Raw genomic sequence first — 23,190 nt, 5'->3', positions numbered from 1 at the left:
GTAACTGGCACAAAGTTACACAGTTAACTGGAGAATAAAGGAGCCGATTTCTGTTTTAGAAATAGGATTAAAAACCAAGAAGGATTGTCTTGTGGTCTCCAAAACAAACTGCCAAAGATCCTAGATAGAAACAATACAAGCCTTCACGACTATGTTTACACTAGCAGTAGGCAACACTGGTTACTGCCCAGCTAAACAACAAATCACCTTTCTTTTATTTTCTTCTATTACCTGCCACAATGAAACCCTTAAGAAGGGATATTCTTATCCCTAACCAGAAAACGAACTGAAACAATCAAAGATGAAGCAACCAGCCAGCCCAGTGGAACCCCAAGCGAAAGCCTGCTCTAGGAATCTGAATGCTCTACATGTCATTCATAATCGGTTACATGTGCATCTAGGATATAAAACACACAGGCAAGCCAGGCTTAACCCAGGGTCCGTATCTCACCAGAGACACCAAGGTGGCCAGACTGTACGCTTGTGCCATCTGACAGAATTAAACAGCCAGGAAGTTGCTGACCTACCACTGCTTAGAAATGAGTACAGGATCAGGCACTGGCAGCTGCCTCCAGTAAGGATCAAGTCTACAGCAATAAGATTAAATACAGACCAGCTGACTCTGCGCTCCCATCCCCCAAATCAACTCCAATCTGTCGCTGATGGCAACAATGCTGACGCCAGACAAAGACACCAGTGCTAGAGTAAACAGAAGGATTACTTAAATCTATATATAACTGTATCCATAAATACACATACATATGTGGCACAGGCAGAGGAGACCGAGCAAGGAAATGCTCAAATTTAAAGTACTTCTTTAAAAGCAAACCAGCACATTGAAGAAACATCAGTTTTGCAATTATTTTTGATATGTGCCCTGAATAGAAATTAAGCACATCCACTTGGAAGAAGGTGTTCTATGATGTACAGAGCGCTAGACAGCTAAATAATACTGGAAGTTTGGTGCTTTCGGGCAAAAGAAAAAAACAAATAGAGGAAGTAGCCTGCACCCGTCTTCTAAATCAAACTCACACATTCGAACTTTACATTGAAATTTCTTTCTTGACTCCAGCCACAGACTACTACGCTGCTGAATTCAACTTTGTTTTATTGTATCACATGAGACTCAGTAATATATGGAGGGAAATCTGCAACTTCATAAAAAACATTCGAAAAAAAATTTTGAGAGCAACCTGTAATCACGTCGTTGACTTTCTGCAAGGAAGCATACTCAGGCTATGAACTGATCTTTCAGTCAGCTGGCAGGTCCGTAAGTTAGTATTACTGCAGAGATGCGGAATTAAATAACAATTGCTGATCCAGACAAAATTAATTTCAGCAAGTAAATATGCATTTTTTCCATGCTGTTAGTAACTAGTGTGCTGCCTGACCAATGATTTTGAAAAAGCCATCTGGAAAGAGAGTCAAAGTAAAGGAATCAGCAAAATGTATCACAACTTGTGAAAGAAAGGGCTGAGACGTAGCTTTAGAAACTTAGTTTACCTCTGACCTCTTGAGTTTCTCATTGCTCATTTCACCATTCTAGTAAATTAAATGAAACATACTTAAATGCATGACGGTAATTGCTATGCCCACTATTAAAAACACAACAAAAAAAATACTGGGCAAATATGCTAGAGAAAACCTGCAGATGTGCATCTACTGTACCTTCCACAAAAGGGAAATGTTTGACATTAGAAATAATTCCAGAGTCGGCTGCTGGAGTAGAAGTCTGAGCGCTGCCTCCTTTCAAAAAAGCAGCTGGCATCCTGCCCTTCAGCAAGTTAAGCTGTACTTCTTAGCAAGTGGGAGCTCCATGCCTCCCCTTCTGTCACTTCAATGGGGTAATTCACACATGAAGGAAGTGTTTAAGTGATACGGTGGCGAGAACACTTCACATGAAGAGAGCCATCAGACTAAAAGCCCATCTAGCCCGGTAACTAATGGCAAAGGAAGAATGCAAAAGCAGGGAATGAAAATAACTACACATCACCAGCTTTACCTACCGAGAAATTAGAGATCAGAAAAAGCTAGATACTTCCTCCTGCACTCCTCCAAAGCCAGCCAGATGTTCTGCCATCTACCACCTCACCACCTCCTCCACTGATGTGTCAACACATGACGCAGTCTCCATAGTCTGGACTCTTAGACAATTTTTCAGCCTCCGTGACACCATACCAGTGGCCAGAAATCCCAAAGCAATGACAACTGTTGAATTTTAAAGCAAGTTCTCCAACTCTTCTGCTCAGCAATCACACCAGAAATTGCAGACCTAGAAATGAAGGTGCTCTGCAAGGCTTGTGTAGTGAGAGAACTGCATTGGCTTGTTAGTATTTGAACAACCATATTAAAACTGAGGCCCAGCATGTTCCTTGGAGACCTAGATTCCTTGGCAAAGTTTCTCCAATTTCTGCAAATACAGAGCTGACTTTTAGAGCAACAACCACCACTTCAGCAACTACAAATGAGATTAAACCCAGGAGATTCTTATCCAGCTGAATGGGAACACTAACAATCAATAGTATAACACCCATGTTATTTATTTCAGTACAAACCTAATTTCAGTACAAATATCCATTTAAGATTTATTCTTCATTTTATACTGCCTCTATGATTTCAGTGTACGGCAGAGCAGTGTTCTGACAACTTAGACATATGTCCTTGAAAATATCAGGGGGAAACTCTGATATCCAGATAAACAGGTTTGGGTATTTTGGGGGCCGGTAACAATTCTGACACCAATGAACAGCTGGATCAATCTGTCCTGAGTACTTCGTATGCCTGCAGCACAACAGTTTCTTGATGTGTTGTCATATCAGCCTTCCCTATTTTCCTAAGAAACAGGGAAGTGCTATCACCCCTGTGTTACATGTCCAAATAAAAAGAAAATAGACGAAGATTCCTAGAGCAGGAGGTGCTTTAGATTCCTTGGAATGGGCTTCATGGCAGATCATCAGGCGGTAGCACAAGTGCTCAACCCAACCACTGGAAAAGATAAGAGTGACAACGTTCCCTTGCACCTCGGGGTTTGAGATGCATCATCCTTTGGGTATAAAGGACTAGCTCCATTCTTCCTGGAAGGCATGGTTGTAAGAGAAAGATTATTTTGGATATCTGTTTCTAAATTCCAGCTGTGTTAAAACCTTTTGTGGATCTAGTCCCAAATGGCACATTCAAGGTCATGATGGAAGTCTGTAAAGACCACTCAAGTCTGAGATGGGTAGCCTAACAGCCTCTGTTTCTCTCTCTCTCTTACTTGACTTTCAGCACGTGAGGAAATGAGTTTTGAAAAGACCCGGGCAGACAGAACTCTCCAAACTCTCTGTTTCTGCCTCCACAGCACCCACATTTCCCTAATGACGATGGATGTGGATGCTTCTGATAAAACCAAGGCACAGTGAGAGATGTTGAAAAGAAAACGGGGCCTCCAAGTCTTGGCACTAACACCACCCCATCAAAATTAGCAGTGGTAAATTATGTGTCTCCAAGCAAAACTGTACAAGAGGTTTGCTTTATAACAGAGACCTAAAATGTGTAACACTTGAGATATTTTGCTGCCGTGCTCTGTTGTAGATTCTGAGCAGGTTTTGTAGATAAATAGCACAGAAAACACACATCATTACATCCTTTTCCACCTTGGTCCTTCACAATGCTTTTCACAATCATGCCAGTGCTGTACATCCTGGAACTTTAAACATCCTTGCTACAGCAACAGTTTCACCACATAGACTCAAAAAACATTGTGTAAGAAAATGCTTAACTCATAGCCCATGCCACCACTCCCCACTTATGAGGTTGAGAGTATCACGCTAGAGGTGGATGAACTCAGATTTATCAGCACAGAACTGAGTCAGAGCTCTCTCCTAAGTAAAATCATATAGAGATCCAGAAACATTGCATGTGGCACCTAGATGGAAGCTGTAATCATGGAACTTATGGGGAAATGGAAATGTGCATAAACTGTGAAGACAAACTGCCCCAGATGAGTGATTAGTACAAAGCAGCTTTTATGCCACTTTTCCCTAGAGCTGTGGCTGTCAGCATGGTCTCACCTGCTCTTTTCCACAGCAGCTGCAGCTGCTTTCACAGGCTCCCCTGCAGGGACAAAGAATGAAGACTAGAGGAGCCACTCAGAGCAGCTGCAGATGCTAATGGCATATGCAAGCAGGCAGACCTGCCTTCAAAAAATTACCAGCACCAGCTCTGCATGTAAGTAGTGTCTGCGTCTTCCCACACCAAACTGCTCCCATATGAAGCAATCTTCTAAAACAGCCTTCTAAAACCTATTTTTGGCTCTAACAACAAGACCGGGGAGGAATTCCTTGCTCCACACGTGGCCTCTCAGCCATGTGGTCTGCCTGGTGATTCTCTGTTGAAGCTTTGCACCGTCCAGGTATGTCACATCAATGCCCTTAAGCCTTGGGAACCACATGGACACAAAACAGGCACTGACACTCTGCTTGTCCGACCTAAAACTGAACAAGTGCTTATATTTTCTCTGTAAAGAGAAAGTTCCAATAGCTAATCCATCACAGCTAGTAAAGTGACCATGTAAATGACAGCAAGCTACTGACCTGTTTCCACAGGATCCTTCTGAGACCAGCAACTATCAAGAAACAGCTATCAAAAGCAGATCTATCACATGGATGGTGAGGGACAAGGCAGCTGAGAGGAGCAGTGATCTGTCCCCATCCTGCACATCTTATTCTCTTATCCTCAAGACAAGTCCAGTCAGAAGGAATTTTACCACAGCATTGATTTACTAAGAGCAGCAACAATGCAAGATTACCAGACTTCTCTTACTGACTCACGCGTAACTTAGGGATAACAGCTCTCTGGGAGAAAGGGTAGTCATATCCTGTATTTGTTCAGTAAAGATGATGTCGACACAATGCCTTTTGGTCAGAGGGATGATATCAACTGTTAAGCAAAAGGTCTGGAATGAACAACTCTTCTCAGATCATATTGTTCATTCTTCTACCACCTGAGACTTTTGCTTACTTCCTGCTGAGCTATTCAAAATCCCTTATAAATATGAACAAATTGAGCTTCTCAACAAGATGCCTGAGGTACGTACTATCTCCACTATAATAACAGGAACACATTGGAGACACAAATAAAGGGTGAGAATTTCAAACACAGGTTTCCAAAGTTTAATACATATTTTCATATTAAGACAGTGACTGAGGCATTCTTCATTTCCATCAAACGTAAGAGGAAATAGAGGTGTTTGACATCTTGGCATTCCCCTTAAAGCAACGTCTACGCTGCACTCACACTGAACCAGATGAGCTTCTTTACCCATGCTCCTAGCTATAAGCCTGCTGTAACTCAAATGCCAGTACTCCACTACACGCTTAGGAAGAACTGAGCCAGTACAGACACTGGCAAACAGGGCAGAGGCATTCCAGGTCCCAGCTCCACCCGACTGTCCAGGCTACACACACAGGAGCATGGTCCACAGCGTCTTCAGATGCCACTTAGGAGCTGAAACCTGGGGTATCCCTTAGCAGTAAAATAACAGGCCTGGCCTTGCACTTCCTTACTTTCGGGGTTGCCAACGCTGTCAAAGTCTCAGCCTGAGGCATATAACAAATAAGAAAGACTTCACATATAATTTCCAGTTCTATACATTAACCTTCACAGAAATCAACTAAGCATGCAGTAGAGGATGTCCATCTCTCTCTGTATCTGGTCCAGTGATACAGAAAGTGCAATTTCCTCAGCAGCACCTCAGGCTTTCTAGTGTATCTCTTCCAATAATTCCTGTAGCAACAGGTACACCTGTACAACATAATGTCCATTCATGGCAAAATGTGTTGGATTGATAGGAAAGACACAGGTCCACACAGCAAAGCTATACAGTCTTCTAAGCTCAAATTCTGTCTCTACTAGGAGATCCAAGGACATTTTATTGACTATTCCATATTCTAGGAATGGCTGTGTTCCAAATTGGTACTCTTAGTACAAAGATAATCTTGTCTCTTATGAAATGGACATAAAACTGTGCTTAACTGTCACTCTCCTAATGCAATTCAGATTCTCTATTTTTCAAGTACAAATTAGTTGTCCATATTAAAGCAGTGAAAACTGTGGGACTTTTCCTTGTCTCTCCAGCAAGAAGGCATTTTCTCAGCTGTTGGCTTCCAGTACCAAGTAACACAGCCTCTGCATTGGCCGCAGTGTGTGTACTTGAGAAGATTCTGCTGCTTCACAATAAAAGGTTCAATCATCAAGAGAAGAGATGTGGTACAAAAGGAAAGCCTTTCACATTTCTCCTTCAATTCACAAAAGAATGTGCTTCAAAAGCATCTCTCAAGCACCCACACATATTGCAGACAGCACTCTTATTTCACAGGCATTTCTCAGAAGCTTCAGCAATTCAACTTCTAAAGATAGTGATAAAAGTTCATGTGACAACAAGGCTGACAAAGCCAAAGAAGTTGAGCAGACATTTGGAAGGTCACCATCCACACTGCTTTGAGAGTTTAGGGTAAGGAATAAGAAATGAAAAAGATGCTGGTGTCCAAGAGTAAGAATTTGAACTGCAGTCTGATGGAGAAATAGACAGATGAAGAACAGGGAGAAGCAGCATCTACCCAAAGCGAAGGAAAAAAGAAAAAGATGGTGGCAAAAAACCTGCATCAAAGTCTACTTTCCGATGAAGAACATAGGTCTTAAAACCAAAAGCTTCAGGGACCTGGCACTATTCAAAACATGAAAAATTCCATTATTCTCTCTTCACGGAAGAGGCAGTGGCAACCGTCATCTTTCAGAGAAAAAGAAACCCGAGGGAAAAAACCTACAAATTGCAGATTTGAAACAAACATCTTCATTCACCAGTTCCTTTCAATCTTTTTTAAAGGTTTTCCATCTGGCATGAAAATTTTAAGTTGAGACAACATTATTTTGGGAAAAGCTGGAGGGTATGTGTGGGCAATACAGAGACCGGAAAAAACTAGTCATAGCATTAACAACTGACAGACTATTATCCTTCAGTAATGAACTGACATGATGGTACTTTCCTTTGCTTTTCTTTGTTTTTAAATAAAGGACACTGTCTCATTGCCTGTTGACTACTACAGAATGGTTCTCAATGTACTCGCAATGCTGTATTCACTCAGTTACAGTAGTCATTTTCTCTTAGATGTAAAAAGGGAACAAAGAAAAAAACTACGTTTCAAAGGCTAAACTGAAAAGTGTAATAAATATGTGCAATTAGCCTAGTTACAGAATTGTAAGGCTTGTGAGTCTCCCTTTCTTGGTTTTTGTCCTTTTAATTCTTGCAGATATAAAGAGGTAACTTACTGTATTCTGTCCTTTACATCGAGGATGCTTGCAGAATTCATTATGCTACCTAGGTCTGACAGGTATGGTAACCTAAAAAATAACTTCATGCTTTTCAACACCCGGAGGGAAGACTTTTAAATGCAACTAAAAACATCCCCAAGAAGCACAGTATATTACCATTACATGAAGAACCAGAACAACAGACCAGCCTGACAAGAAAACTCCTTAAAAAATAGATTCACTAGATAATTATGATTGCCTGTGAAGAAACAACTGAAGAGGAAAGAAACTAAAACTGTCTGTAAGGGCTTTTAGGGGATTTTAATCAAATGCACTGTATATCTAGAATACGAGATAAGTTTGTAGTGCATTAATATGTGTGAGTTCATAGAGCCTCAGCAAAATTACTTCAGGGCATTCCAGGAACACATAACTTGACTGCAACACATGACATGAATATAAAAACCAGCAAGAATTTGACATGAATTCAAAGACAAAAAAAGAGATTGTTTTAAAAGAGTTTGTTTGTGAACAACTGTATCACTGCTGAAGTGTTATAACATGCAGCAAGGCTCAGAGTTTGTCAGTTTCAAAGGCTTTACTGTGCAAGTCAGCCAATCACTACAAATGCCCACTGTGAACAAAAAACAAAACAAAAAAATCACTACAGAAGTTAGGAATCTGGTTGTTCTTCAAGTTTGTGTCAGTCACTGAAAAATGAAATAAACCTGAAGTCTTCTTCGCTTAGTCTGACATGATGGCTTGCTTATCTTTGAAACTCTCCCCTTTGCAACTAGCGTTAATATTTCTATTTCACCATCCAGACACAAATGCCTTTCACACCTACATCTCAGGCCTATTTAAGTCTCCCACAGTTAAAGTTAGCAAGATCCTATCCCCTAATGTCTGTGATCACGTTTACTTCCAGCAGACTCTGGATCAGGCATTAGAAGTGAAGAGTCTGACATCAGCTAGGATTCGTTTTAGTCCATTTGATTATCCTTCTACATGTTGATGAGACATGGATCATGTGTGGGAACCAGTAAATCATACTTGGTAAATCAGGACTCCCATTAAGCATGTCCAAAACAGCTCATCGATGCGGTGTAGTATTTCCTAATTTTGTAGGGCTTATAAAACACCAGACTAGTGGAAGTCATCCTTCTCAAAGATAAATGAGACCTACACCCTCTATACAAGTATCCCCTTCTTTATGTGCCAGATTCCCCTTTCTATTTGTCCTGCTCTTCTTTTCCCATGTGCCTCACAGTTCAGTAAGTTGCAATAAACATATATCAAACCCTAGCATAGCGTTCATTTTAAAAGAAGAGCAACCCAGGTGTCTTCTACCAAATGCATCTCAAGGTGCAGTGGTCCAAGGCTGTGAATGCCACCTGGAGCCCCTTATTTATGCCAGAGAAAGAAAATATGAGACACAGCCTTTCCCTTAACATTTCCTAACAGCTGGCTTATAATTCACCTGATCACCAAGGTCACTATTGGTATTGTGCTTTGACATACCCAGACATACTCATTCAATATAGAGAAAATTAAAACTCTTACCTCAACATTACAAATGTCTCTTCCAGAAATGGATGCCTGAATTTCAGGCATTACTGAGCCTTATAGTGCCCAAGTTTCTATACAAAACTGCCCTAAGGTAGGGGGGCCACCCAGGACATACGGTTTGGGATTAAAAGGAAAAGGTATCAGAGAGGAAATACTTAAGTAACCGCGGGTTTCCTTTGTGGATGCATTACCTCCATCTTCTTGAGCATCAATACAGAACAACAATCATTCTTCAGCATAGTATGAAAGACTTAGCATGACAGTGTCATTATGGATTGCAGCTTAATGAACTCCTAAATTTCATTTTGTTCAGAAGCAGCATGCAGGAAAATAAATAACACTACCTCATAAAGTACAGCGGTACTGCCTTCAACACGGTCTCCACACCAGCTCATTTCCACACCATCAGGGAAATGATTTCCCCCTCCTCCTGCTGCTTACATTTCTTCTTTTGAGAAACTTCAGACTTAAAAATATATTCTATTTTCCTTTTCCCCCCACTATGCAAGAAAAAATTACTTCTGAACAAGTTCATACCATATTTTTAATTACTTACAAAATTAGCATTTAGATAGCACTGTTCACCCAAGAGTTCTGTGACACTTTTAAATTTCAATTAAATCAAGTACTTGTTTACTTTCTCATGTTTTGAGGAATTACAGACGATTATTACGGCTAGAGAGCAGCCCTGACGAGAAGGATTTGGGGGTGTTGGTGGATGAGAAGCTCAACATGAGCCGGCAATGTGCACTGGCAGCCTAGAAAGTCAACTGCATCCTGGGCTGCATCAAAAGAAGTGTGGCCAGCAGGTCGCAGGAGGTGATTCTACCATTCTACTCTGTGCTCGTGAGACCCCACCTATAATACTGTGTCCAGATTTGGAGTCCTCAACACAGGAAGGACATGGACCTGTTGGAATGGGTCCAGCAGAGAGCCACGAAGATGATCAGAGGGATGGAGCACCTCCCCTATGAAGACAGACTGGGAGAGCTGGGGTTGTTCAGCCTGGAGAAGAGAAGGCTCCAGGGAGACCTCATAGCAGCCTTCCAATATCTGAAGGGAGGCTAGAGGAGAGCTGGAGAGGGACTCTTTGTCAGGAAGTGTAGTGATAGGACAAGGGGTAATGGTTTTAAATTGGAAGAGGGGAGATTTACATTAGATATTAGGAAGAAATTCTTTACTGTGAGGATGGTGAAGCACTGGAACAGGTTGCCCAGAGAATTTGTGGATGTCCCATCCCTGGAAGTGTTTAAGGCCAGGCTGGATGGGGCTTTGAGCAACCTGCTCTAGTGGAGGTGTCCCTGCCCATGGCAGGGGAGTTGGAACTAGATGATCTTTAAGGCCCGTTCTAACTCTAACCATTCTATGATTCTATGATCACTTTATCACCATGATCACTTTATGATCACTTTATCATGGAAACTATTAAGGAAACAGGCATGCAGTAACTAAAGACCAGATTCTGCTTAAATTTGCACGAAGATCTGAAATATTGCTGCTGAAGCGAATGGATTTCCACTTACCCAGAACTAAGCTAGTGCATGGCACACAGCAGAGACCTAATTATTCCAAAAGGTACCGAGCACCACTGTGGTGGAAGGAACAAAAGTAAAATCTGTATTCTGAGTACAAACTTCTTCCCGATTCACCAGCTCATCATAAAGAATCAAATCATATTTTTAGCAAGAGCAGCCAGTGAAGGGTCAGGAAGAGATTAAATAGCTACACCAAGGTCATATAGGATATCCGCGACAGAACGTCTTGGAGCCCAGATTTTCCAATTTCTAGGATACCACTTTAATCACTTGCACACCTTTAAACATCACTAACCATCAAGACAAAATAAATCCACGGAACATGTATTGCATTTCTAGAAGTAGCCAAGCATCTTAAAGCATCCCGTATCTCATTAGAGGAACGTTTCAACAGAGAACACCAAGCTGATTCTACAAAAGCATGATGAGAAAGGGATGATGTCAGGCACTACCACTGAGCACTTCAACTCACCTTCCTCTGCTAACTAGAGCAACTGTGTGTGCGTCATACTGATGGGAAGTGTGAAGTTAAGCTCAGGTGTCTCAGCTCACTGGTTGCCTTCTGATCAAAGAACTTAAAATAACATGATTTTTATCTCCCCCTCCTAATCATTGCCTTTATTATGCATATTTACAACATTTCCCTCTTTCAAAGAAAGAAGAGAAAGCTCTATTAAACATTCATTCTGGGTATTTCCTATTGGAGTCATGTGGAAAAAGTTGTTTTCATCATGCTGCTTTCTTAAAACAGATAATAAATTTGCCTGCCACATTTGTATATGAAGTAAAGTGTCACTAAGTACAATATAATCTTTTATTTCTTTTAAGGATTTCACAGAAACAAAGATGACCAATACCTCTGAAGATCAAGAACTGACAAAAATCTTAAGCCTTTAGCTTATACTCCCTGCTTAAGGACTTGCGTCCAAATCAAGATGCAAAATAAAGAGAAACTTTGAGTATGGTACAGAATGAAGAGTACCCTAGGGATGCACGGGGAGAAAAAAACATTCATGGAATTTTACTGTTGGATTAGCCAAAGAATAACAAACAAAATGGCTGCTCTGTGTTATAAAATACATTGAGGCTTACTCTAGGGTTTAGTGATGTAGTAAAGCACTTCCTCTAGGTTCCCCTCTCAGACATATAGCATGTTAACTAGATTTAACCATAAAAATTCTGGAGTTTTTCCTTCAGCACTGAAAATGAATATCGGCTTCTGGACAAGTGCGTTATTCTCCTCTTTGCAGTCAAAGAGGAGAATCATGCTCTCTCTCTCTCTCAATGAAAAAACTTCAAACATTTTCTGACACATGTCTAAGGAATGATACTTAAATACACCCATCAGTTTTGCCTGCATCATTCTGTTTGGCTTGCTCATTTTTAGTACCTATTTCCGTGAATTGTTAGAAAACCTGTGAATGTTGAAGCCATCCATCACTCAACGCTATGGCCACCAAATATCAGAAAACACAGAACAAGCATGGACTTACGCAGTTCTTCCCGATGCCTCTCTGTCTGTGCAAAAAACTGCCGAAGCTCCTCTGTGATTTCCATGTTACTTAAGTCATATTCTATCTCCCCTTCAGACTCAGAGTCCTCCTCCATTTCAGAGTCCCCGTCAGCATCCTCCCTCCCTTGGTGGGCATCTGTGTACTGCTGAGCTCCCCCACAGTACTGAGCTCTGCCATGTGGGCTATAGCCGGAAGAAGTGTTGTGGGTGTGTGGGAGATCATTCCCATCCCAATCTGAGTAGCGGCCACTTGGAGAGGCTGCAGAAGGATGCCATGGTAGGTGATAAAAGGACTCCATGGCTTTCCTGTAGGCTTTCTGGTGTCTATGCATCCAGCGCATGGCTAAGTCATAGTGCTTCCAGTATCTTGCATACACTTTCTGACAATACCATGGCTCCGTGTCTGCCTGTGGCCAAAAAAAGGAGGGGGAAAGAACACCAAGAAAAAAAAATTGTAAAAAAGAGAAAACAAATGGTAACTGAAGGGAGAAACACTATGAACACAAGCACAAAGTCTGCCTTTTAATCATTAGTTATCCTTTTCCTATGATAAACCATATAGAACTAAAAGAGAAGGGCTGCTATTAACACAGTGCAAGCGCACTACACTTCATTGCTCTGAAAAGAAATTGCTTTTGCATGAACTCAACCACCAATGAAGAATTAGTAGTAGAGAAGTTGTAGCGTCCAGAAAGAATTTTCAAAGTGTTTGTGCTCCTACAGTAGGAATCGGTTCTTTTTAGAGGAATTGCTGTGCGGATATGTTCCACATTTCCTTGGCCACTCATGTGAGTTGCAAAAACTGAATCATTCCACGGTGTATGCATTACAACCTACACCTGATTTCCAAATCCGCAGACAGAAAACACAAGAGATTAAAATTCCTCCACATTAAACAAAGGCATTCATTTTATCCAGTAACATATTTCCTCCATCTGCCTGCCAAAATAAGTTTCTCAGAAAAGGTCAAATGGCAATTCAGCCAAGTTCATATATCCATCATGGCCTCCATCAAAAACAAGACTGTATTTAGCCCAGTGCAAGCTGCCAGTAAACCCCCCTTTTGTACTCATCAGCAACCAACATATGAAAAGAGGTAATAAAGTACCACTGATAAAATATATGGAAAAATAATTCTATAGAATGAAACATACTGTAACACACCTTCTCCTGTCTTCCAGCTAATCTTAGTTTTCCTGAAAAAACAGTTTCCTGCTGTTCAGATTTCAACAGCAACTACAAAGCCCTACAGTCTCTCTAGCCTTAAGCCTTCTTCCTACAGGCCACTTCATTTCTCTTTTCATCCTATTCTCAAAAAGAGGGGATAATAGAGGATCTTAAGAGAAGGCCATAGAGTAAACTAGAGCCTAGAACAAGTAAGACAAATAGCAAATGTTTTTTTATTTCCTCCACATCTTAATTTCCTCACAAAATATTTTATCTGGGCCAAACCAGAATGCCTGTACTTTAAATTGGAAGAATTTTAATTAAGCCGTGTTTTGGCAAACACTTAAAACTATGGCAAGATTAGCTGAGGTTTTCAGAGACGAATGTGATGTTTGCAGTCCTTTATTATTATTTTTTTTTTTTTAAAGAGGGCATACAAGACAAAAGTGTTTCTTTAAGCATGTCTATCTGCACTGGCACCATTCTGTAGCCTTAAAGGAATGATCCTCTGGAAAACCAAAACAAAACAGAAAAAACAAACCTAAGAAATACTTTCCATTTCATGCTAATAATATCAAGTGAGGTTAATTTCATTTACTTACATTTGTTTTCACTTTCTGGTTCTCAGGCAATAATGCAAATGCTAGAGAGTTTGGAATAATAATTGTAACTCTCATGTTTCCCTCTTTCTGCAAAATTGAGCCCATTATCCCATATGAGATCCACAAATGTGACGTCTTTTTAAGCTTATTGGTAAGTGCTCTCAGAAACAAAACACCTCTGGCTAGTAGAGTCCGTAAAGAAAACCCACTACAACAAACTTTCATTCCTTAAGAATTTCTGATCAAAAATTCTGCCCTATTTGTGAAGGGCTGTGGAGATCACCTATGCGATTTAAAGGACCAGACAAATTATCTTTCCTGAAAAGTAAAAATTCATGGAGGTGAAACTTCATTGTGATTCTTCTCTTGGTCTAACACTACACTGCTACAAGACCATGCATTTCAGAAGATTTATTCCTAACATGAGTGGGTGCAAGAAAAGCATCTGCCTTCCATATGGAATTTCTTAATTCTTAATCATCCAGCCACCTAAAAGCTAGGATGAACAATGTTTTATTTACTGTTCTTGCTTTGCTTAAGAATGTCACACTGACTCCTCATCCTTTAGCAGTCAGAAGAGAATGTCCTCTTGTCAAATCTGATACATTCGCAGGTTACTTTTAGAACATTTTGTATATTTTTTCCACTACCTAGAAATCTAGTTTTGAAACATCATGAAGCTTGACAAAAGTAGGTATCTCCTACATTTCATCTATTTCCAAAGAAGACACCATATTCTTTTAAAGCACAAAAATTATCTCCAGTTCTTCTAAAATGTTTCTAAAAAGGGCCTTGATGACTTTACTGAAAGCTCTGGAATCCATCTGGCTGATTTGTCTAGCTGACTAGCTCCAGTTGTTAATTTAGGGGAAAGGAAGACAAAAAGCTAGTTCATGTAGACAGAACTGTGATGCTGGTGCCTGTCCAACTACTTTTTGTGACTTTTTTGTTGAAAGTGACCCTTGAAGACCCCTTTTACATTTGAAAATTAAAAATACATCTGTTAAAAAAGAAATTACAGAAATGTTTTACATTGGGGTGGAAAAGGGAAAGGAACACTTTAAAGCCTGACTTAATTCTATGTCTGTGCTTTTTCAGCTGCAGAATAAATGGAAATAAGAGATTTCCTCAAGGAAACAAAAGCTATAAATCTAAAGAAAATGATTGGAGTCCTCTGTTATTTTCCTGTTATGTCTCTGGAGTCTTCCCAGGAGTAGACAAATCACTCACTGTTGTAATGTGAATTCTATTTTCAAAGCCATTTAGCTACTTTCACATCTAATTTTTACATGTCTGCACTGGCAGTTCAATAAAAGTGTTTATATGCATTTTGCATATAAAATGTGACTAAGTTAGCACACAGAAACCCATAAAGACCACTTACCATCTCTCGTGGAGTCTGTTCTGGTGATGAAGGTGAACTAGAAATGAAAACAGTAGCTTTTTAATTCATAAAAATATATGTATTAAGATGGTCACAAGCACTGAATACATTTTTCTTAAACTTGAGTACTAGGGCCTACAGCGATTAAATATTCCTTCTCTGTTGTGGCTAGTTGAAGTCTCTCATTTATAGTTTTTTATCAGCATCAGTAAAAATCCCATTCCTGAAAATTCTCTGCTAGAAGAAGAAGGTTAAAAAGGAGCCTTCTATACAATGCAGCCTAAAATGCTGGGACTGAACACTTTTTTTCCCCACTAAACTTTTTTTTCCCTATTTTCTCTCACACTTTATGCTTCTACAACCCTTATTTTCCAAATTAATGCCAAAAAAAAAATCATAAACTTAAATGAAACACACTGTTCTTGCTTTTTAGTGCTGTCTGCATAGGGACATCTATAAAAGAAGCAATTACCATAAAATAATTAAACCCATCTTGACTCCATTCAAGTAGCAAGGTTTCTTTCTAAAACTATAGTACACTTATAACCACATACAATCCCTTTTTCACTTTATTTCTCTTTTTTTCAGACATCTGATCCTTCCTCCCATAAAACACAAGCCAATTCAGGTTGCAATCACATTTTTTAAATGTGAGGTACAGGCTAAAGGAAGAGGGGCAACTGGAGAGAGGAAAAAAAAAGGGAGGGGTGGAGAGAGGGAGAACAAAGTATCTACAGCTATTAGGCAGGATTCAAAATTACCGTCATTTTCAGTGTCATTTACCAGCATGAATCACTGAGAAATATTCTGAATCCCCTCCCTATCTGACAACTATTTTATTATATTAAGACGTTAGCTGTTTCGTCTGCATATTCTTCCTGATGGTCTCACCCACAACTTGAACTTTATGTTAGGTGACTACCAGTGAAAGGTAACAGAAACTCAGTACACTAAACTACCATTGCTACCTCTAAGACATAGTCAAATGCTATGCCCAGCAACGCTGGAATATAGCCAAGACAGCTCTTAGTACTGTTGTAGATTTATACCAGCATAAAACTAGGATTTTTCAAAATGCATATGAATACAGTACATACACCAGTTGTATGTACCTCAGACTTAGCAATGCTGATTAAACAGCAACTTTTGCCTCTTAAGATAAGCCATATTGCATGAAGGAGAACAGGGATGTGCCGTGTTCAAAGAAAATGGAAATCATGCAGCTACCACAAAGGCAAATTATTGTCCTTTGCAAAGCCAACACCAAGCTCAAACCCATAAACAACCCATAAACCCTTGGTTCCACCAACCTATCTACAAAAAGCCCTACATACATGAGCAGTCCCAGTGCAATCAACGGGACAACTCATGTAAGCAAAGGATTACAGGATCCGGCATGCGGCAACCAAAGTGCGTGAATCCATTGTATTTTCTCCTTCCCGCTTGGGAGGAAGAAGAAAACGCAGTGTTGAGGTCACTGTAAAACACTGTAGTCACTTGTGACACTCAAAACTCACTCATACATAAAAGACTCTTGGGCTGTCCCTGCTTGTTCACTTCAAACATCTCATTTCCCACGCTAGCCCTCTTCAAAACTTTTATCTCCACTCTCATGACATACACATGTACTTTTTGTCCCTTTGCCGTATTCATCTGGATACCGTCAAGGTTGCCATACTGTCTTTTTCTCATACTTAAAAACCTAAGCCCACAGTAGCCGATTCTTCCATTTTCCACTTCAGAAAAAGTACGTGTATTTCGTTTTCATGTTCACTCTAATTCCTACATGACAAAAGATTCTTTGAACTACCTTCAGCATAAATAGAAATCAGATTCAGAGCATAATGTAAACACAGTTTTTAAAGTGAAGTCTGACACTTTATTATTAATAGCAACCTGTACACATGCTCTCTGAAGGGGCAGGAGCGGAAAAACCCTGGCAAAACTATCCAACTACACTAGTTTACTGAATATGAAAAACCTGTTTTGCCAAACATAGGAACTTTAATTATCTTCATAAATTATTTATGAAACATTAGACTACAAATATAAAGCAGAGTATAATGATGTTGCAAGCTGGGACCATAAATTGAAGAATGAGTTTGTTTTACTTTCAGCTGAATAAATATTCGAAAACAAACTACATAAAATATGAAACATGTCAAGAAGCAGAAAATACATGCGATAACTCTACTTCTGTAATTTATACTTTTAAAAATAAAATATGGAAGCAACTGAAAATATGAAACTTACCAGCAAATGCAGAATTTAAAATGAGAAAGACATTTGTTTGACTATTGTCATTAATGATGGAAAAGTTACTTTTTGGTAAATGTTATTACTTCCTTTTCTGAGCTTTAAAATATTTCCCTACTGATAATTAAATATGGATGTACTCCCTTTCAAAAAAAAAAACAACACACGCCTGCCTCCTTACCAACTTGAGGCAAGTAAGCATTAGTGAAAATAAATAAATCTGATCAAAGCAATGACAGCATTTAATTCCATTGGAATCAAAATAAGTTGGGACAATGTCTGTCATATTGTGAGACACAACCATGAAATAGTGTTTTTTATAACTTGGTAATGTAATTCATACTCTGTGAGCAAAGCCCTCTAGTGGTGTGCTGGATATAGTGCTATCACATGGCTGCCATACTGGAGGTGACACGTACAGCTCAGAAAGACCTACCAATGATAGAATAAGGAGGGTTTAGCTTTATTCAGAACACCGATGAGCAAAAGATTAATTAGCCTGTTGGATAGTATTAATGTTAAAATATAATATGGTATTAAAGGAAGGTGAAGTTTCAATAAATTCAGCAGATTTCAGCAACATTTATTTTTATAAAATTTTTATGATTATAAAAAAAAAGCTTTCCTGAAAAAGCAAACTATGTTTAAATCAAAAATGCCCAAAACAACAGTCAGCTGACCACATCCTTTGCCCACTGCTGCTTTTGTCCCTGCTCCTTTAGCCTGTAAGAAGTGTTCTTCAGTCAGGCCAGAGACGTCCCTACCTCAGTATCCAGTTTCTGGCAACAGGTAGTAAGAGATGCTGAGTAAAATATAACACTAGAGTATGCACACAGGAATTGCTTTTCTAGGTACATTTCTCCTGATTTCAGCAAGTGGCAGTTCAGATACTTTTTTTCAGCTCCAAACTGCTTTTGGCATTTAAAGCCAGAATGTGTCATTTCTCTGAACCCATGAATACTAAGTGCTTCCACAACAACCAATGGCAGTACGTTTCACAATTTAAGGTGTTAAACACCAATTTGCTGTGTATTTTGAGCTCACCCTACTGCATATTCTTTAAAAATATCTGAAGAGTTCAGTAAGAAAAGCATGCCATGTAACAACATCAATAGTGTGCATCTTCCCACAAACACCTATTTCATTTTATACTTCTAATTCTTACTCTTGGTGCAGAATGTCTGAAAAGTGTTTTGAGACTTTGTGCTTCAGATTAATACTGTGCATTGATGGTGTATGATGTTAACTTTAATACTGAAGTGCCCTAGTTACAGTCACGCAGAAATTTAAGCCTGTGATTGCTGAGACAGTTGGCAGTATAAGTATTAAAAATAAGAAAAAGTAAAAATTCCCAACACTACACACTGCATTGTTGTTTGTGAATGGCTGTTAACAGAAGACCTGTCCAGTACTTAGCATACAGTTATGGCTGGTTGTCATCCCAACATGAGAGTCAGTTGAGCTATGAAGACCTACCTACCACTGTGATGTTTTCACACCAATGTCCTTACGCCAATAGTAGCAATTCCTGCGAATGGAAGGGAAACAAATTACATGTAAGACAAAATTATGTTCATTGCAGGGCCAATCCACATTTAACCACTAGACCTGCACAGAAAGCATGCAGATCAATCTTCAGCATATGTATTACGGCTGAGCTGAGCAGAGCCTGACAGAGTGTAATCCACTGCTGTTCCCAAAAAGAAGGTCTTCTCTGAGATGCAGGACACAAACCCAAAAGCTGTTTTGGGCCCAAAATCAGAGGTCAAAAGTGAAGTGCTAAAGGCTGTACAATTATTAGTACCCCCAGTTAGCTTACATTTTGTATATGGCTTGTCAATTTAGTCATAAACGAGGAAGTGGATGAAACTTTTAGACTGTTGCTTTGAAAGGCAAAATTCCTGTAAGCATCGCCCCAATCACAAAACCGATGAGCAGCTTCTCGCCTCTGCCAAACAGGACAAATCATTAAATCTACGGGGTGGCAGGAAAACAAGCCCTCACGCCCGGGTTCACCCCAGCCCCAAGCCCCAAGCCCCAGCACATGGAGGGCGCCTGAGCACGAGCTCCCGCACCCCCGCCTCGGGCCGGGGGCCGACATTTTGCAGAGGAAAGGAAAAGCCCCGAGCCCGTACAACCGATCTGCATCCCATAAACGCCGCCACTCCGCCCACGCCCGGGCTCCGAAAGCAAAACTCCCTCCCGAGCTACTCGACTTCCCGCTCGCCCCGGCTGTCCCTCCCTCAGCCGTCCCGCCGCGGCCCAGAGAGGCGGGAGGCCTGAGCCGTACCCTGCGCCACGGCACCGCCGTCCCCGCACCCACCCGGGAAGCCTGGGACTCTGAAAGGCGAGAGGAGCCGAGCGGAACCGCCTCCGGTACTTCCTCCGTTGCTCCTGTCCGGCAAGAACGGGCCCGGCGCGGTGCGGCCCAGCGAGCGGAGCTTCCTCCTGCCGCTTCCGCCCGGTCCCTCCCCGGTCCCGCGGCGCCATCTTGTGGGGATGCGGGGAGAGTACGGTGGGGGTTCGAGTCCCCGAGGGCTGCCATGGATTCCCGACACCGCAATTGTCTCCTTCGGGGAGAGAGGGGCCCCGCGTAGCCGCCTTCCCCTCAGAGAAACGGTGCTGCGAGCTCCTGCCGCTCCGTCTGTCCCCTCGGCACCTGCGCCAGTCCCAGAGCGTGTACAGTACTCAATAGGCCGAATCGTCGCTCAAAACTTGGGTGTGCTGTGGTGGGTGGCACTGTCATACTTTATCCTCTGAGTATTATGTTTTTCCCCAATTAATTTCTAAACTTTCTGTTCAGGTTCTGTACCACTACTAGGCTAGTGTTTTCACGGGACTGTGTGTGGGCAGCCCATCCCAGGGCCTGTCATGGCCAGGGGAGCAGGGATTGCTTTTTCCCTTGTGTAGCATTTCACAGTATCTATGTTATATTGACCTGCTATTATTTGGTGCCGTAATGTTGTTCTGTGTTTCCTCATGTTCGGTAGAACCCTCAGCTTTAGTGTGCTGAATGGCAGAGTACCTTCACCAGGCCATGCCACCCCATCATCCCAGCCCTTCTCTGGGCAACTCATGGATGGGCTGTGCAGGGCTAGCATGGCTCCTGCCACCGATCCTGGCAGGGAGGGCTCCCCTAGAGCTCTTCTCCCACCATCAGAGCTAATGGGGATTTCTCCTCTCTACTTCCCTTGCTTTTAATTAATACTTCCAGTACAAGAAACTCACATTTTATTCCCATCTTTCAGCTCTCCTGGTGTGCTAACTCAGCTGCTTGCCTGCTGAAAATCCCAGTAGGCCATATTGAGACAATTTCCCTTTGTTACCTGCTTGAATTAAAAAAAAACATTGTGAAACATGATTTCACTTTAAAGAACACACATATTGAGTCTCCTTCATATAGCAAGTATCTACATTTATCTCCCATAGATATACTGAAGTTATTCTTTGAAGTAATTTGTACTAATTTGCCAGTGATGGGCATCAGATTTAATAGTTCATAAGATCTTCAGATCTTATTAGGACCCTGTTTTACTGATGTTGTCAAGTTAGCTTGTGCTCTTGTGCTGAGAACTTTAACTGATGTAACTTATTCAAGAATAATTCAGGATTAATTCAATTTTGTGTTCCTTTCAGAACTCTTGGGGAAATACTCTCTGGCCCTGCAGATCTGCTGTTGCTCAATTTCTCTGTTTTGTTACCTGCTCTATGAACGCTTCAGATGAGAAAGATCCTCTAATGCACCTCTCAACATGCTAGCATAGCTAGCTTCTCCAAGTTTCTCGATGATGAATACAGATGCAAAAAAACCCAAAACAAACCAAACAAAAAACCAAGCAAGCCAACCATTACTTACTAACCAAATCTTTTGAATGTTCAAATCAGAACAGGCAGCAATAAGGCACAATAAGTAGCGATAGGATTAGGGGTAACAGTTTTAAACTGAAAGAGGGGAGATTTAGATTAGATACTAGAAAGAAATTCTTTACTGTGAGGGTGGTGAGACACTGGAACAGGTTGCCCAGGGAAGTTGTGGATGCCCCATCCCTGGAAGTGTTCAAGGCCAGGCTGGATGGGGCTTTGAGCAACCTGCTCTAGTGGGAGGTGTCCCTGCCCATGGCAGGGGGGTTGGAACTCGATGATCTTTAAGGTCGCTACCAACCCAAACCATTCTGTGATTCTATGAATATATGAATTGGTCCCTTTTTTATAGCTGTTGTATCCTTTGCTTGGTGTATTTTTGCTTCCCAAAGGTCCTTCTGATTCTGTGTATGGCTCCTGCAACAGCAACAATGGACCAGTTCACATACCTATTGCTTTGAATAGTCTAAACAATGATACTTACAGTGGGTGGATCTAGAACTATTTGTGTGTATGTACTGAATTTGATCACCTTCCCACCAAGCTGCATGGCAGTGCAGCTGCTGGTCATCACATTGAGGTGTACGTTTTTTCATTAACAGCATATGGATACTACAATTATATCTGGTCTCTTCAGATAATTAAATTATAGACAAAATTGGACATAGCTTTATTTGCTATCATCAGTATAAAAATCTCAAATTTGAAAAAGTAGACACTTTGCTGCAGCTGTTCACTGCTTTAGCACAAATATGGTAGGAGTGCTAGAGGAGGTAGTCTGACAATGATGGCCGTGAGGTAAAATATGCAAGACTTTAATTATAAGAAGTAAATATACTGAACATTCTCAGCATGTTAAGAGCAGTAAATCACACCTCTTAAAACATTAGCAGCTTCTCCATCATCTGTTTATTCTTTTCCTCCAGCTATTGTGTCACTATGGTTTCCTATGGGAGTTAGGCATCTGTGTAGAGCTGATTAGACTAGTTACTACAGTGGACTTTAACTGTAATCTTTTTCAGCCCCTGCATCACAAATGTTTTGGGATTTCCCCGTGTGTGGCCAAAAAATTCATAGATGACCTATCTGTATCCAAGGCAAACAAAGTGTATTATGCAATTGTCAGCCTGCTTTTTCTCATGATCACCCAATGCACTCAAAGACTCTTCTTGTTCTCCTCTGGTCTGTGCATTTCCACAGACAGATCTGGATTGCTTTATGCTCAGACGTTGGTGCTTGCTTTCACACATGGCAAACTGAGAGCTGAAAGTTGTGGACAGCAGAACATCTAGGTTAACTCAGGGAGTCAGTTGGTTAAAAAAAGGTGTTAGACAAATCATACGAGGAATATCTATTACTTATCAAGATACAATTCTGTCTTAGGAAGTCCCTGTGCACTAAGAAAGAGCTGCTGTATTCTTGTCCTGTTCATTCCTGAGGACTGTGACATTGGCCTGTGTAATGTTCCATTACACAGAAACGGTGTAATAGACCGGATAGACCTTCAGTTAGACTCAACAAAGTGATTCTTATGTTACATATATATTAAAAGGAAGACACGCATTACTGATGAACTGCCGTACTTTGTATGAGAGAAAGGCATCAAGGCAAACTGCACAAAGGTATGGCATGTGTGTTGGGTTTATTAAGATTATCAATCTCAAGCAAATACTTTAAGGAACACATTATTGATGCTGCTGTGTAGATTTTGAAAATGCGATTGTGCTGTTCTTAGTTTTGTAATATTTCAGTTTAAAAGATTACTTTTTTGGGTAGTGTTACTATGAAATGTACATTCTCTTCGTTCATTGCTTCCTACTTAATCCCTTCTACCCACTTTGCTTATGCATATTTGCAATTGCATGGTTATTGTCTGTGTGGAAGCACATAAGTTATCTATCTTATGGGATCTACACAAATATCACATTAAATAAAGCTCTTATTCTATGCATTTTGCGAGCAGCGAGATCAGGACTTTCAGGCTGCTGAAGACTGATTTCTTTCTTTGAGTTT

The 23,190-nt window shown here is 40.7% G+C and overlaps 1 protein-coding gene across 2 annotated transcripts in view; it reads right to left on the bottom strand.

Annotated features, from left to right (window-relative positions):
- Window positions 1-19,790, bottom strand: part of GEMIN8 (gem nuclear organelle associated protein 8) — a 28,944-nt gene extending 9,154 nt beyond the window's left edge. The window contains exons 1-4 of one of the 2 annotated variants that reach the window (XM_074153615.1): window positions 19,640-19,790; window positions 18,793-18,844; window positions 15,061-15,097; window positions 11,888-12,314 (exon numbers count right to left, since the gene is read on the bottom strand). In XM_074153615.1, the coding sequence (XP_074009716.1) occupies window positions 11,888-12,314; window positions 15,061-15,063 (430 nt within the window). In that variant the 5' untranslated portion in view covers window positions 15,064-15,097; window positions 18,793-18,844; window positions 19,640-19,790. The remainder of the gene's footprint in view (window positions 1-11,887; window positions 12,315-15,060; window positions 15,098-18,792; window positions 18,845-19,639) is intronic. The other variant, XM_074153623.1, reaches the window with a different exon arrangement.
- Between the last annotated feature and the right edge of the window lie 3,400 nt (window positions 19,791-23,190).

This window comes from Numenius arquata, chromosome 1, assembly GCF_964106895.1.
Source record: "Numenius arquata chromosome 1, bNumArq3.hap1.1, whole genome shotgun sequence".
NCBI classification, from domain to species: domain Eukaryota; kingdom Metazoa; phylum Chordata; class Aves; order Charadriiformes; family Scolopacidae; genus Numenius; species Numenius arquata.
Note: the sequence above shows the minus strand (reverse complement) of the source record. Positions and strands in the feature narration are given on the sequence as shown.